The sequence below is a fragment of the Simochromis diagramma genome, unplaced genomic scaffold, assembly GCF_900408965.1.
Source record: "Simochromis diagramma unplaced genomic scaffold, fSimDia1.1 OVJJ01000123.1, whole genome shotgun sequence".
Classification (NCBI taxonomy): Eukaryota; Metazoa; Chordata; class Actinopteri; order Cichliformes; family Cichlidae; genus Simochromis; species Simochromis diagramma.
The window spans coordinates 2,862,971-2,880,175 of NW_024386778.1; the positions used below are offsets into that span (position 1 = coordinate 2,862,971).

The 17,205-nt window shown below is 42.4% G+C and overlaps 1 protein-coding gene across 3 annotated transcripts in view; it reads left to right on the top strand.

Moving 5' to 3' along the window:
• The window catches only part of sptbn4a (spectrin, beta, non-erythrocytic 4a), a 30,668-nt gene extending 13,463 nt beyond the window's left edge, over positions 1–17,205 (top strand). For 2 of the 3 annotated variants that reach the window (XM_040011858.1, XM_040011866.1), the window contains exons 3-20: positions 2,161–2,424; positions 2,819–3,052; positions 3,291–3,380; positions 3,468–3,746; positions 3,827–3,957; positions 4,074–4,278; positions 5,179–5,424; positions 5,562–5,696; positions 5,827–6,068; positions 7,155–7,293; positions 7,390–7,474; positions 7,813–8,024; positions 8,368–9,713; positions 9,840–9,900; positions 9,998–10,266; positions 10,956–11,126; positions 11,338–11,380; positions 14,239–17,205. In XM_040011858.1, coding sequence (XP_039867792.1) covers positions 2,161–2,424; positions 2,819–3,052; positions 3,291–3,380; positions 3,468–3,746; positions 3,827–3,957; positions 4,074–4,278; positions 5,179–5,424; positions 5,562–5,696; positions 5,827–6,068; positions 7,155–7,293; positions 7,390–7,474; positions 7,813–8,024; positions 8,368–9,713; positions 9,840–9,900; positions 9,998–10,266; positions 10,956–11,126; positions 11,338–11,380; positions 14,239–14,538 — 4,452 coding nt within the window. In that variant the 3' untranslated portion in view covers positions 14,539–17,205. Of the gene's footprint in view, positions 1–2,160; positions 2,425–2,818; positions 3,053–3,290; positions 3,381–3,467; positions 3,747–3,826; positions 3,958–4,073; positions 4,279–5,178; positions 5,425–5,561; positions 5,697–5,826; positions 6,073–7,154; positions 7,294–7,389; positions 7,475–7,812; positions 8,025–8,367; positions 9,714–9,839; positions 9,901–9,997; positions 10,267–10,955; positions 11,127–11,337; positions 11,381–14,238 lie in introns of those variants that run through there. The other variant, XM_040011871.1, reaches the window with a different exon arrangement.

Consider the following 17,205-nt stretch of genomic DNA (forward strand, 5'->3'; position numbering starts at 1 on the left):
CCCTCCCTGAGCCTGGTTCTGTCGGAGGTTCCTTCCTGTTAAAAGGAAGTTTTTCCTTCCCACTGTCGCCAAAGTGCTTGCTCATAGGGGGTCATATGATTCTTGGGTTTTTCTCTGTATGTGTTATTGTAGGGTCTACCTTACAATATAAAACAATTTGAGGCAACTGTTGTTGTGATTTGGTGCTATAGAAATAAAACTGAATTGAATTGAATAGTGATGATTTGCCACACTATTAACAGTTAATAATGTAATCTCAAATTAAGCGCTTGAATTCAGTGAATTGCTGGAATTCACTGAATTTAAGCGCTTGTAGGGTCTACCTTGAGGTGACTGTTGAACAGAATAACAAATCTTTGTTTTTGTTCTCACATATGTTTCTTCTAGTCTTACATAATCTGTTTTACTGGTCTGAACATGACATGTGGACTCTACAGTGGGTAAACTGGCCAAAATTCATGCACTTTTTAACCACAAATGTACAATAAATAATTTTTTAAAGATTCATTAGCGGCAGGTGTTCAGCAGATAATAGTCCAAGTTGCAGAGCAGAAGAGTGTATTCACACCTACAGTGCATCGATCTGTGCGGTGTGAATACACTGTTGTTTTTGCAAGTGGAATGAAACAAGCTCTTTAATCCCACCCACTTTTGAATTATGCTGCATCAGCTTTAAATGGAAGCCTGCAGAATTTGGCAACACAATGCTGCCATAATGGCGTGATTTATTTGTGGTAGCCATTAAAATATGGTACTATGTCAGCTACGATGGCCTCCAAAAATTCACTTCACAGATACCCTTTGGATCTGACTGTGCCTGGGCTGTATGCACCATAAACCTTTGATTCTTTTTCTTCTCGATTCCCTTCTTCCTTTAGTCTGCCTTTTCTCATCTCCTTTGTCCACCCCCTCTCTGATTTCTTCTCCTTCTGCCTCACTCTGTGTGTCAGTAAAGCCAAGAGAAAAGAGAGTGAGAAAGACCTGCTTTCTGCTGGCTCTGCATTATGAGAGGGAGAGCGAGGGATGTGAGCGAGTGAGCGCTAGCAGCAGTTTAGCAGACTGTGCCAAAAGAAGGAATGCAGCACTGCATTATGAAAGCCATAGGATATAGGTCCAACTCTGTGAAAGATAAATGAGAGAAGCAGGATTTAGAAGATGCACCCCACCATACACATGGCTGATGTGATAATAGGACGGAAGTAAATAAGCAATGCATCATCCAGAGCAAGCCAGAACAGGACGTTTCCTTAAAAAGTGCAGCATTTTCTGGTGCTTCAAATCACGAAGGAGTACCTTGTCATAGAAGGAAAACGCCTCCTACTCCCCTAAGTCTCACTGTAGTTGGAGACTGGTAATTATCTATTCTAGGGAAGAACTGACACAAAGGGAAGCACCACAAGCTTTGATCTCATCAAATCTCCTCATCCACATCATGTCATGAACAGAGCTCAAAGATTTAGGGGAGAGAAGAGGAGTATGAGCGAAGGGCGGAACGGGGGTTTATCAGACTTGCCATATACCATTTTTAGGTCAGCCCAAGGCCAAACTTTGCTCCGTACACCTGCCTCTCTGCAAGCGGGGGGCTGCAGCCTTGGCGTGGAGCTCTGTCGTGCTGAGCTATTTTGGGGACAAAACCAAATTTAGCCACTCACTTTCTATCTGTTGTTCTCCCAGCTCCTTCCTGAAATACAAGAATGCATACAGACTTGGGAAAAGGATCTATAGGTTTGTGGCTTAGTGTGTTTATTCAATTCTAAATATTCATTTGGTGAAATGAATCAATAAAAGGTTCATGAAAAAAATGCTTTCAAAAGGAAAGTTGATTTACGATACATGTCAAGTCTTAAAAAGTGGTGGACAGGTGACTGAGGCGACTGTTGTCGTGATTTGGTGACGTATAAATAAAATTGAACTGAATTGAATTGACAGTTGTTTGCAGCATCGTGCAACTTATAGATTTCTAGTAGCAAGCAAGGCGATCTGTAGAAGCCTTCCATTGAAGCAAAGCCTGACATTAAAGGAGTGCAAGAGCGAGAAGCAACAAAATCACTCAGCCAGGAAGTGACAGTGCCACACATAATGTCATTTTAATAAAACAATTTCACGACTATGCACCATTCTCTAAAAACCTACCCTAACACTTGCACTTTCTTTCTGCAGGAAGGTCAGGAGCTGATCCAGGAGAAACCTGAGCTCCGTTCAGTGGTGCAGCAGAAGCTGGAGGAGATTAGGGAGTGCTGGTCTGACCTGGAGACCACGACCAAGGCCAAGGCCCGCCAGCTCTTTGAAAATAACAAACCCGAGCCGGCAGTGAAGAGCTACTCAGACCTCGACAATCAGCTCTCCCACCTGGAGCAGCAGCCCCCCCAGCTGGAACAGGCGCACCACCTGCCAACCTTCAATGAACAGCTCCAGAAATTTCAGGCAAGTCCCAAGGCCCTCCTCTTGGTCTGAACATGTCTCTTAAACCAGCGCAACATAAAATTCAACCAAATGTTTTTAACATATCAAGAAAGCTGTAATTAATTATTATTGGTTAACACCACCTTGGATGTAGGTGCATATTTCCACTGAAGTGCGGAGCCTTCTTGTATAGTTTGGCTTAAATTGCAACATTTTTCTGTATAGTTGAAAATTTTCAATAAATAGCCCACAGCGGCCCTTGTAGTGGCCTGCTCTCAAACATGGGGTTCAGAGGCATTCAAAAATGCACCTGTTATATAACCCTGAAATGTTCTGTTAGGGAAACAGCTGACGTGCTGTGTTTGTCCATCCTTCATATGGTTGTAACATGACCTTTCCTTTCTATCCGGTGAAGGCTATGGAGTCTCAGATAGGGGACTTTTACAAGGATGTGGGAGAGCTTGGAAGCTTGCAGGGGCTCTGCCTACCCCAGCGAGGGCTGATGGCAGGTGACAAGGAGGTCGGCGAGCAGTCAGGCGAAGTGGAGACCCGTATAGTCCGCCTCATCGAGCCCCTGAAGGAGCGACGCCGCATCCTGCTGGCTTCCAAAGAGATGCATCAAGTCGCCCAGGACCTGGAAGATGAGATAGTGAGTCGTCCGAGTCCCTCCTCTTCTTGTTTCATATATTTTGTCTTAAATTTAAACACTGCTTATAAAATGTGCCAGTATGGTTGTTACAATATCATCACACATAACTGCTTTTTCATATTCAGAATTTGCAAAGTAAATATATCATGTCTTTGCCATCGCTTCCGTGTTTGGTCTACGTTTGATCGTAAACGTGCCTTCTGAAATATTTAATAACCCCACTGTGGTTGTTTGGCAGCTGTGGATTCAGGAGAGGCTTCCTTTAGCTACTTGTAAGGATTATGGAAACAACCTCCAGAGCGTACAGCAGTATATCAAAAAGAACCAGGTAAGTCAGGGATGACTTTTGGCCATGGTCAGCTGAAATGTAATCCACATTCTGATAAGACTGAGAACTTTCTCATCGGTTCTGTAGGCAATCCAGAGGGAGCTGACAGGGCGGCGGGCTCGTATTGAGGAGGTTCTTGATCGGGCAGCAATCATTGCTTCACTGAGAACTCCTGAGGTGGAATTTGTACGTGAGGGGGCGGGACATGTACGCCAGCTGTGGGAGGTGCTGCAGCTGGAGACGGAGAGGAGGTCTGTGTTGCTGGAAGCTGCGCTACAGGCTCAGCAGTACTACAGCGAAGCAGCTAAAGTGGAATCCTGGCTGTCAGGACAGAAGCTCAACCTGGCCAGTGAAGAAAAAGGCACAGTATGTACCCCTGTAATATTCACACTGCTCTTTACAGCCATAGGTTATCATCAAAGTGATCATGGTGTTTTATTTTTCAGGATGAGGCGAGCACGCTACAACTTCTGAAGACCCACCTGGCTCTGGAGCAAACCGTGGAGACATATGCAGAGACCGTAGGCATGTTATCTCAGCAATGCCAACATCTACTAGAACTAGGACACCCAGACAGGTGTGCCATAATCCCTGCAGATTATCCTAAATTTGTTTTGCACATTCTAAGTACTTAATGGAAAATTGTTTTGAAATTGTAATTGTATTCCTTTGATTTGTCTTAACTTTCAACAGTGAGCAGATCACCAAGCAGCAGTCCCACATAGACCGCCTCTATGTGTCTCTGAAGGACATGGTGGAACACAGAAAGATGAAGCTGGAACAGCAGTACTGGCTGTACCAGCTCAACAAGGAAGTAGAGGAGTTAGAGAAGTGGATCACTGAGCGTGAAGCAGTAGCCAGTTCCACTGAGCTAGGCCAGGACCTCGAGGATGTCACGGTCAGTATATCTACAAGGTTTTAGCATCTAGTCAAACAACAGGAACACATGAGGTGTTCTAGTCTCAGTCAATTCTGAGCCCAAACTGTGAAATTTCACGACTGCACAGGTGGCATCCTAATACAGTGCCACACTATTCTTTCTCAAATGTTTGTAGAAGCATGCTGCATGCCTGGTTGCTTAATCTTATACACCTGTGGCCATGACAGTTATTGGAACACCAGAATTCAATGATTTGGATGGATGGGTGAATACTTATATAGTGTATACCATAAAGGAGACAGACGTATATTGTGTGTCAACTTTGATCTCTCTTGGCTGACTACAACATGTTTGTTCCACCAACAACCATGGCCATAGCTAGGATCATGTGCTTGAAATTGGGAGGGGTAAGAAAGCAAACTCAGTGGACTTCAATCTGCAATATACTGACATCTTGTGGTGAAAACTTTACACCGTGTAACTTTTTTTTTTGAGATTGGAAAATTAATGAGCACAACAGCACCACCCACCTGTTTTTCATGTGTTCTTTCTGTCTGGGACAGCTGATCAGAGAAAAGTTGTCTTAAATGGGGTGAACTGCAGGGGGGCACCATGGCCTGCAAGCATTCACTGGAAGTGGTGCAAGAATATTTGGTCCAGTTTTAATCAGCTGCTCAGTCACTAAACAGATTTATTTAACAAACATCTTTTGCATTGATAGGATACATCTGACTTTCCTTTAACGTGCATTGGAGACATTTTTGACGAGGAACTTATTTGTCAGGACAGGAGAAAGCATTCTGTATTTGCAGAGTGGAAATCATCCACTGTGTTAAATTACATTACATTTATGAGAATAAAGAATGATTCATGTTTGTGTGAGTCTCTGTAGCGTTGCGTTGTTTGTTTGCGTTTCAGGTCCTTCAGGAGAGGTTCACCAAGTTTGCATCAGAAACCAACAGCATTGGCCAGCAGCGCATGGAGCAAGTGAACAAAATGGTGAACGAGATGATAGACTGTGGCCACTCAGACGCGGCCACTATTGCTGAGTGGAAAGACGGACTGAACGAGTCGTGGGCTGACCTGCTGGAGCTGATGGAGACCCGCAGACAAATGCTAGCAGCATCGCACCAGCTGCACAAGTTTTTCACCGACTGCAAGGAGGTATGGTCACATCCGATATCAGACAGTGACTCAGGTGTGCCCTGTTCTTCCTCAACATTACAGGTAGACTGTCTGGGCGTGAGTTGCAGCTTCTATTTTTAAAGCACTCATGATGACAGCGTTGTCCTGTGTTGTAGGTCTTGGCTCAGATCGCAGGGAAGATGAAGCAGCTGCCAGAAGTGAGGGCGTGCCAAGCCAACATTACCAATCCAGCCACCCTGCAGAGACTCATGCACTCTTTTGAGCATGCCCTTCAACTTCTAGTTGCACAGGCAAGTGATATACTCACCAAACTTATGTTTGTCACAAAATAGATTATACGTCATAGACAAAGCAAACTTTGACTAAAAACTAAGGCTAATCTTTTATTAATTAAACAGAGTGACGCATGTCTTTATGCAGGTGAGGCAGCTGCAGGAGAATGCTGCCCAGCTGAGGACCATCTATGCTGGTGAGAAGGCTGAGGCTATTATGGTCAAGGAACAAGAAGTGATGGATGCATGGAAGGAGCTGCTGAGCTCTTGTGAGGCCAGTCGTGTCCAAGTGACTTCAGTAACTGATAAGGTCCAGTTCTTCTCAGTGGTGCGTGAAAACCTAATGTGGATGGAAGGAATCATGGGCCAGATAGGATGGGATGAGCCAAGGTAAGGTAGCATATGCTTGTTAAGGTATGGCTCTCCTTTATTACAGTTTGGAAAAGATGAATGAGCTTTAGAGAGTGCATTTTTGCCTGCAGGTTTCTGTGGTCTTATATGGTCATTGAAGACAAAATGTTAATATTGTCTTCTGTGCCGCTTTGACCTAATTTCATATGACACCTGCTACACCGTTTGTTTTTGTTTTTTGTTGGGGGCTTCTCAGGTTGACACTCTAATCACTGCCTTTATTTGTCATGTTCCCAACCAGTACCACCGTCCAACTTGCAGTATTTTCATATTTGGCCTGAAATCTTTCAGCAGATGTCCACATATCAGCATATGCATGAACATACAGCACTATGGGAGCCACAAAGATGGCGAAACATATGCACATGTAGTGTGTTTTGATGCAGCTAACATTTTTATGCCTCTACAAAAATTGAGCCTTCCTCAACTTTTGATCCCCACCATCCTTTTTTCTCATCACTTGCAGTGCCATCTTTTGGCACAAGCCCTTGGAAAAAAAAATTTCATGTCTGGCTATAAGATTGTGTGCTCCTTGTCTTCTTCTTCTTCTTCTTCTTCTTCCTTTTCTTCTTCTTCATGCAGTCTGCTAGTTTTTTTAATATTAACTTTGACACCAAAATTTTTTCACTCAATCCATAGAGAATGTCTGGTGCAGAGTAAGAATGTTTTCACACTCGTCCAGGTAATAAATGAAGGCTGGTGTGATAAAGCCTGACAGTATTGTGTCCCTCCGTCCGGATCAGAGGTTTTTCTGAATTTGTTTGTAAAGTAAAAACAAATTCCGGTGTGATATAATATGCTGACATAATATTGGTCAATCACTGATTTTTGTGTGAATCATTCATATACATGGCTGGTACATGAGGCCCTTCGGCAATCTTTTGCTCTTTGACAGATTTGCAAACTATTGCTGCCAATACAATCACATCGCTAATACTGCTAAATAAGGAGAATAATATGGCTGTTAAACAACTGTTTAAGAAGTAGAACTGTCAGGATTCCTTTTTTAAAATATTTTGTGAGGGGGGTTAATGTAACCAGAAAAAACTGATCTGTGTTCCTCAGAGATCTGACAGCTCTGGAGGGAATGATGAGACAACACCAGGAGCTGAAAGCCAAAATAGATGGACGCAGCAAGACCATACAGCAGTGTGCAGATCTCGGCAAGATCCTGATTGCTGCTGGCAACCCTGCTTCAGAGGAGGTCTGACAAAAAATATTCACACTGTTAATATAAGAATACATAAAAATTATACAATTACTTTATGTAGTAATGAAACCAACCTGCCTGTCGCTGCAGATAAAAGAGAAGTTGGACAGTCTTCTGACTAAGCAGAAGGATCTTGTTGAAAAATGGGACAAACACCAGGAACGGCTGCAGCGCAGTGAGTAAATAGAATACTTAATAGATGAATACTTAACAAAACACTCTGTTAAATGTTAAATGGGCCTAAACTATAAATGTTTTTCCCTTTCATGCCACTATGTGCATTTAATATATCATGAATCATGTATGAATCTTACTGTTCTTTTCTGGTTGAGCTGACATTGCAGATTCACTCTCAACGCAATTTAACCAAAAAGACTGAAATCCAAGCTGTAACATAAATGATAAAATTCCCTCATAATACATACACAAACATGTAAATAACAGATTCTACTGAGTATGCATTAAGCATGTAGTGAGTTGGTAATAGTGTGGCTGGTCTTCTGTCACTTCCAGAGCAAGAAAAATTCCAGTTTGCTCAGGAGACAGTAAAAGCAGAAGCCTGGCTAAAGGCCAAGGAGCCGCTGATCACTACCAGGCATCAAGAGGGAGGAGTAGCCCAAGCCCAAACTGATGAGGTTGAGCAGCTCATCCTTCGCCACGAGGCCTTCCGCAAGGCTGCTGTAACCTGGAAAGAACGCTTCAGCTCCCTGCGCCAGCTTTCTGCTGTAAGCTTGACTGTAGATAAATAATGAATCAGTTTGCCGGAGTCACAGTTTTTTTTTTTTAAGTGACTACGTGTTGTGTTTGCTTAGCAGGCATGGGCGCATACCATGAGTTTGCATCATCACAGGCTTTAATCTGGCTCGTGACATTAAGTGCATGTGGTGTACCCTAATCCCACTGCACCCAATCTGCCTTACGCGCTACATTGCTTAGTGTTTTGTCTGGCATATGTTTGAAATGAACAAATCACTAGCTTTACCTGCATCTTTTGGAACCATCGCATAAAATGTGGCGTTAATCAAGTTTATGTGGTGCTATTAGTTATGTAGCTAACTCTCTCTCTAGGCTGAGAAGAAAAAAGAGGAGGAGAAAAGGACCCCACTCTCCAGCCGAAGGATGTTCCCATTATCTTGCCTGACTCCCAGTGTTCCCTCAACCAGTGCTACCTCTTCTTTCCTAAGGCAGACGGTACAGGCCCAAATTGAACCGAAGCCCTTGCAGCCCAGTTTGGATCTGGGTGCCACCTCTGCAAGCCAGAGACTGTCTTCAGCACTGGCCGGCTATAGTCCAGTTATAAATGGATCAGGCTACCACGGACTGGATCAGGGCAGCGGGAAGTTGATGGGTACTTCTTACCTTGGGATGAACCACCCGGCAGCCGGAGGTGGGAGTGACTCTGGTTTCTCAGCACTGACCTCTCAGAGTGGTGGAGTAGACACCTCCACCTATCTCGGTTTGAACCATCAAACTGCTTGTAGCGCAGAAAGCTCTGGGTACTTTGGACTAACTACTGGGAGCATGGGTGGGATGCAGAATCATCTGGGCAGTGGCAGGTTAGGAAGTTCAGGTAACCTAGCTCAGCAGCCAGGCAGTGGAGGTATGGGAAGCCCAGGCTTTCTGTCTCAGCAGAATATGGGCAGTTCTGGATATCTGGCGCAACCGCAAAACATAGGGACTTCCGGATATTTGGGACAGCAGCCAAATTTAGGGAGTTCAGGATATTTGGCACAACCGTCCAACATGGGGAGCTCTGGGTATTTGGCACAACAGCCCAATATGGGAAGTTCTGGGTTTTTGGCACAGCAGTCTAATATGGGGAGTTCTGGATACCTGGCACAGAATTATCAGAGCGCTGGCGGATTGGGTAGCTCAGGCTATCTGGCACAAAATCATTACAGCAGTGGAAGCCTGGGCAGCTCTGGATATCTGGCACAGAGTGGTGGCATCATGGACCCTAAAATGGCATATGCATGGCAGCACCTGAAAGCTGACTTCATGCAGCCTAGAATCAACCACATCCACAAGGCTGTAAACCCTCTTCTCGAAGCCAGCAGAGTGCAGCGTGAACAGTTTGGCGACATCCCGATGGCAGACATGATGGGGCCAGAGTCAGGGCTGGAGCTCCTCCACGGCCGCCTCCAAAGAGATCCCCGTGGCAGCCGCTCTGACCCTCAGATGGACCATCTGAGGAGAGAAAGGGAGTACAAGCTGGGCAGACAGACCTCCAGCGAACAGGAAATTCAAGCGAGGCTGAATGAGCTGCCACTGATTGTGCGGCAAGAGCGTTACCGGAGGCGCCTGGAGAGGCAGTCGTCTAGTGAACAGGAGGGGAGCGGCAAGCAGAGGCTGCAGAGGCAGGACTCGAGTGACCTGGAGGGCTCTGCTAAGGAGGGCTCTGACAAACGCTCAGGGTATGTGAATGAGTGGTTTCTTTACAGTTTGCCCAGTCAGCACAGTCCAGCATGATCGTTATCATTTGGAGGTTACGTAACGATTGTGTTTGCTGTGTGGGTGACTCATGTTTGCTGTCCATCCAGGGAGAAGAGAAATACCATGGCAGAGATTGTAGAGCAGGTCCAGGAGAGAGAGGCAGCACATGTGAGTTTACATACTGCACACCACAGTATTGTGGTGTCACTTTAGTTTAAATTATGTATAGATGCAATATTCTCTCTTTTGTTATCGGGTTTTTCAGGCACGAGGAGAGCCTTATCGACCTCCTAGCAGCCTCTCAGCACCCGTGACCCGTTTTGATGGACGTCCTCGCGCCCGAGACCGTCCCAAACCAAGGAGAAGGCCCCGTCCAAAAGAGCCTGAGGAGACTCGACGATCCCGCTCAGCCCCGGCAACTGGAGCCCCAACAACACCCCAGCCGCCTTCACACACTGCCCACAACGAAGGTTCCCTCTACCGGAAAAAGGCCACCAGCTCTGACCTTGAAGCTCAGCAGCGAAGCCCAAACAGGTAAAGAAGTCATGAACAAAAGACAAACACCACCCCAGTAATAACAACTGCCTCATTAAAGGTCTGATCAAAGATTTGCAAACTATGGAAAACTGTGCAAACCAGGTCAAATAGCTTATGGTTTCAGCCAGCAGGGTATTACTTTTGTGTTTGCGAAAAGAAAGCAGGTTGTCTAGAAGCAACCTTCACGCTCACTGTCGTTACTATCTTTGACCAGAGTGAGCTGACTGTCTTCATTGAAGACTAATTTATTAAACTGACCTCAGTCGGATCCAGCTATCATGTTATCAATGCTATCAATGTTAGCATGTGTCATGAACTTTGAAGAAACCATCGACGGTTAGCTTTCAGTCCTGGTCAGTCACACTATATATGTGTTATGACACAGAGCGACAGTATAGTTAGATCTATATGTTTTTGGACAGTTAAATATTTTGCCTCCAAAACCAGCAGAAAGGATTTTCCAAAGATTCATTTGCATGTTTGATTCAAGTGGTTTATCTCGGTTAACGGCATATTTGATTTGGGAAAACAGAGAGCTTGACAGGTTGATTGCAAATTTCATTGATTTTTATTAGTTATTCTAAAATTTAAATGTGTATTGTTTGAAACAGAAATAACTGATGTGACCCAACTTATCTGCAGAAATGCATTACAAATCTGTTTGATGTCTCATTGTGATTTTCCAGCAAGTCCTGGGTGAACGTATATTGTGTGCTGAAAGATGGAAAGCTGACCTTCTATAAGGATGCCAGGAACCACAACACAACATACAACGGAGAGCCTCCTGTTGACCTTAGTAACTGCTCGTTTGATCCGTCGATGGGATACAAGAAGAAGAAAAATGTCTTCATCCTTCAGTAAGAATTATTATTATTATTATGGCAAATTTTATTGCCAGTAACTGTGATTTCAAATTGTGGTTTTACTGAGTTTATATTGAAAAGTGTAATATGTCTTTAAAGGTTATTGCCTATTAAAAGATTTTAAATTATTGATTAACCACATGGCTATAAAATACATGCAAATGCATAAAAACTGACAAGTCCCTATTGATTTTCTGTGCAACAGAGTGAACGATGGAAACAACTTCGTGTTTCATGCAAAAGATGAGGTAAGATACATTTGTAACTTGGTAAGGTCAATTAACTTACTGGTGTTGATATGTTAGAACTTAAAGACATGGAGCATTCTGATCAGTCAGTACATTATCAAACTCATGAAAAGAAAAAGATCATCAATAAATGTATTTGCTGCTCATTGTTCTGCAAAAACTATTTTGATTAAAGTAATAATCTACAGCATTGCACCGGCTGGCTCCTTCCTTCATTATCTTGAACATTACCTTAAACGTGGGCACTGATTTCACTCAAATCTGCACAGGTCGCCCTGCTACCAGACTCAAAATATGCCGAACAAATCAACTATTTACTCCAGTTTCAATAACATTTGTTTAAAAATACACTGTCAAGCTGTTTTAGGAAATCGCTTTTCAGGTAAATACTATATAAATTATTGGCCAGAAATTTACATACACTCACCTTGGGCATGAATGGCATGGTCATTTTGGGCTTTTAATTGTTTCAGGGTGGAACAATTATACAGCATATGTCTTTAATGACATTAAAAGGCAAAAACTGGGAGCACAAGTTTGAATTCTTTTGGATTTTTATTTTCAAAATTGTCAAAATAATACATATAAGCTCACTTTAAACCTTTTAATAAGTGGTACTAAAGGCTCTTCAATGTCTTAACTTGATAGGTCAAGGCCCTGTTAACTTCTTGTTAGTGATCATGACTGGTTGGTAGTTTCTCTTTACCAGCATAAAAAGGCATCACTCATTGGACTGACCGATACTTGCAACAAAGGGAACGTCCAAGGAACATGATAAATATCTAAAAATGAGGATTAAAGATTTACACAAGCATTTCTAAACAACAGCACATTCCAAGATCAACAGTTTAAACAATTGTACATAAATACAAGTAATTCAGATGTGTCACCGCTGGACTAATAGGGTTCTGACCAAAAAAGAAGCCCCTGCTCCAAAATCAGCATCTTTAAACTCAACACCTCCCTGACCTCAACCATCATGAAAATGTATGGACTGGGCTCAAAAGCAGGGCCAGAAAACCAACCAGTTTGAATGAATTCTACCAAATCTGACAAGAGTTGTCAAATGCCCAACCACAGTTCTGCTGGAAGCTTGTTGCTTGTTGATAGCGATCAAAACCCATCTGGTGTCACTGCAGCTTGCTAAGAGATATTTCACCAAATAGTAGCAGGGGTGTATTTGAGCCTGTATTTAGCATTCTGGATCTTCTCATCAAAGATATTTGTCATCTGTGAACCTAGTTGTTGTTTTTAAAGTCAGTGAAGATGTTTGCTGTATAATAATTCCATTACCATAACATTCATACCCATGATGAGTCTATGTAAACGTCTGGCCACATGTGTATGTGATATGTTACTATTGACAAGAGGGTACTGAAGATCTAGAACAACAGAGATGTTGGTTTTGGTTTGTTAATGGAACTTCACAGATAACAGAATGACGTTTCTTTAACTTGTATCCAACACATTTTCACACATTTTGATTATAATATTACCAGTTTGTCTCTTTTTAATGCCACTGGATTACTAAAATCACACAAGGACAGCATAGAGGAGCATGTTGAGCAAGAGAATGATGTTACACAAATGCACCAGTGAGCGACACAGGAAATCATTCCTGCCTGTGGTTATCTCCTTGTACAACTCCTCCATCTAATACACAGTACACAGTGCAATAGTTACACCCTTTTGCACACGCTCTGTAGTGAAAATAACAAATAACAAAGTTTTACAGGTTAGAGTAAAATGTCAGTCATATATATCTAACCTCTGTAATATTCTGGAAATTTATAATTGAGCTATTTGTATATATATGAGCTATTCCTTATATTTTGTAAACTTTGTAATATATTGTGTTATTTAATTAGTTCAGTCTGTTACTGTTACTGTCTTGAAGCCACTGCAGCCACATAATTTCCTTAGGGAGTGTAGTATTCAGTGTAGTATTTATGTCAGCATTATGTTAAAAGTACACCGTTACTGCTTCCATATGAATTAAAGGGTAGGTTGCAGCCAGGTCCTGCTAATCAAATGTGTTAATAGATTAATAGATCTTGAGCAAGTGTGAACAGCTCTATAAATACTGACGTTTTGACTGTTTGGACCATTCAAGTACATGTTAACACAAAAAGGGAAAGACATCAGCAATGATCTTAGTGAAATAATTACTGGTGCCCATCATTCTTGGAATGGTTATGAAGCCATTTCCAAGTGTTTTGAAGTTGTTTTGCAGTGATGTGAACACTTTGAGTTGAGTCGTATCCAAAAATATTCTAGAGTCAAATATGAGCTCATGTGTCCAACCACTAAAGCCTGACTCAAATAGGGTCATGCAACAGGACAATGATCCCAGCAGCAGCAGGAAACAATCCTCCACAACACATTAACCATCTCTCAGTCCCTTAGATCAAGTGTAATTTTAAGTAAATGAAATGAAAATACTTCATTTTACATTCTTGCAGTACTTGGCATGTACAGAACCTAAATACTTCTTCTACTCTTGGTTCTGTCTTTATAGTTTGAACTCTTTCCACTTAGTAATTGATGGGTTCGGTTTGTGTGAATGAGGTGCGGCACAAAGCCACAAACCACTGATGTAATAAGAAGAGGTGCAACCTTCAGTCAAAGGCAAATTTGATTACATTGTTTCCCACCTGAAGACACTTTATTCAAATAAAGAAAATGTAGCGTTTCAGCTGGATGGTTTGCATATATCTGCTGCAGGCTCAGATTTGGATGCGTAACAATGCGATGTGTAAATCCCAAACCACACAATGAATCAAATGCAAAGAGGAAAAAGCATTATATGATGAGCAGACTCCTTATATAAGCTCTCTGTCTGATCCTGGTCTCTGTAGGAGGACCTAAAGGCATGGACTTCCACTATCACCACCTGTATAGCTGAGCACGAGGCCATGGGCACGTGGGATAAGCCAGGCACCTCATCTATGGATCCTGACCGCTCTGAGAGGAAGGAGAAGTCGGAGGGAGATGCAGACGCCAGGTCAGAGAGGTCCGAGCTTGTAGAGGGGGAGGAGAGGTCTGAGAAGGAGAGATCAGAGAAAGGCGACGGCTCTGAGAAGTTAGACACATCTGAAATTGCTGACAAGCTGGAGGGTGGGGCGGGGGGCTCCAGCACGTCTGGAAAGAGCAAATGAGAAGCCCTTTTTTGTTTTACTGCTACTCACTGACAAACAGCATAGGAGGCAGGGATGGATGGAGAGCATGTGCAGTTAGGTTTGCAGGTCCTCGGTCACACAGCTGGAACACACCGAGGCCACGGTCCTTTGATTGACTATTGTAACTGTGACAGACTAATCTCTCAGCCTCTCCCCCTTCACCCAGGAAATACATCAGTGCTTGCGGTGGGCCACCTGCTGGTAGATAGGAGGCCAGCCGGGTGGACAAACAGGCAGACAGACTCCAACAAATGGTCCCAAGAATTAGTCACTGTCACTTCCTATTGTTGATCGTTTAATCTCTCGGATTCACAGCATCTTTGTTTATGTATCTTTGACTGATAATGTAATGCTCTGTCTATCTAGACAAACCTGAGAAGTGGCGAATGAAATGTTTCTCAATAGTAAAAAAAGAAAAATGTTTTTGAAGCAATATACTTTTTTATGTTTCCTCTTTGTCGGTGAGAGAAATGGGGGAAAGGAAATAAGAAGTAATGTAGAAGCAGCTGTAAATTCTCTCATTTTTTTGTCACCTCCACATAAGCTTACTCCAGGCAGTTGTGCACCTTAAACATTTGACACATCTGTATACTAATCATAGTGACATTTAATCCCGACACATGGCTAGCTTTGACTCATCTTAATATAACGGAATGCTTGTGTTACCAACTGACTTCACTGGTGTCATTTCCACAGTTCTTTTCTTTTCACTTCTTCTGATTCTCATTATGATTTATCCGTAACGATCCGTGTCCAGAGAAGAGCATCCCTTCAAATTCTGATCCATCACCCCAAGGCATGTTCAAAGTGGCAACGCTCAAAGTAACACTAAGCCTGAGACGATGCCTTTGTGTACATGACAAAAAATCAGAACATTGCATGAAATAGTCTTAGTGCACCTGTTAAACTTGCCTTTATTTCTGTGTTCTTGGCATAAATCAGGCAGCACTGAAATTGCAATAATCTAATGTGAGCGGGTGGGTGGGTTGTATTTGCTGTCATAGACGACTTCTCAAAATCCAGAGGGTTGTTTGAAAAAGCAGTTGTGTTCTCTCTGCAGTAAGCATGAGAGGAAGAAGCCAAATGGCCCTGCTGCTGTTTGTACTGTATCACTGCTATTTCTTTTCCACAGAATGTACTGATTTCAGGTACCCCCCTCCCCATAATGTCAAAACCTGAGCAGGTGTGTGAGAGACGAGACCTCTCTGTGCCCTTTGTCCTTCGTTTGACCTTCAAAGCAATTGGAATCTATTTGTCAAAGACGAGTTACATGTAAGTCATGAAGTGTATAGACCTATCTTTGTATGTATACCAATAAAACCTGTGCTCTAATAAAACCATACTCTGAATCGGTAAAAATTAAAACATTTGTATTAATCCACAAATAAAATCAGTCATCACTCAAATATATTAATGTTTATTACATTTAAATACAAATTATGCAAATTAGGAGTCACTATTAATTATCACAGTGTATATACAAGTACACCAGTATCTAGATGTATTAAATACGTTGTACTGGGGAAGAGCAGCAGGTGTACTGTAGGTATGCTTGTTGTATTTTTATATGCATATATTTATTATATCAGACTGAAGAGTTGCCCCATGTAATATTAGCTGATTGAGTAGCCAGTGTTACTGTGGGAGGTGTGCTCAGTTTATGGATTACACACACAACAGGATCAACTAGCCTGGGCAGTTCACTACCTGCTGCTCAGGGAATAAAAGTATTTTGTCATCACAGTGATTATTTTGTTTTATAAAATAGTGCTCGTTTGTCGTATATGTGAGTTATTTTTCCACACATAGGTCCAAATAGTCTTTACAGTGCTTATTTTGGAGCTAATGAGAAACTGCGAATCTCCTGAAATTTGTGCTGTGAGAATGACTCGCAACACAAAATTTTTCCATACTGTCGAATTGCACTTCTTCAGTTGTGTAAAATGACTTCTTAACAGTCTTCCTTTCTGAAAACACCAAAAGTCCACTTTCACATTACAAGATTGCGAACAGAGAAGTTTTGCTACAATGTGAATCTTCTTTTGTTTTTTATTTGTCACACACTGTTTGCTTTTACATAAGTGCCATGTCATGAAATCTGCTGGAACAGCGGGAAACAGTTGGTCCTTTAATCATGAATAATGTTTTGTTTGACCTGACACTCGTCTGCCGTTGCAATACATATTCTCAGTCATCTAATTAGATGCTTTGGTATTTTCATGTGGCTGTGATTGTTCTGATTCGTGGCAGATACTTAGCCTGCCTTACCATGTGCATTTGAAATGTTTGCTTCCCATTACTTTTATGAAACACATAGGGGGAGGGGGGTGGGGGGGTATTTTCCACTATGTTACAGCAGTCAACGAACTAAATAGGCAGCATAAACGTGACTGAAGAGAAAAAAAATGTGCAAAAATCTGTTTCCTTCATTGATTGATGGTCTTACATGTGTGTATGTCTTTGTTACCTTACATTAAAACTTGCTGCTATGACATTAAATAAACCTCCAAACTTGCTGATGCAAAACTTGACGTGGAATTGATGTGGACACACGCATACCTGCACACACCCACTGACACCACACACTGATTTCAACTACAAGATAAACGAGTGGTTTATTACCGTCTTTCTTCTCAGAGTTGAGCT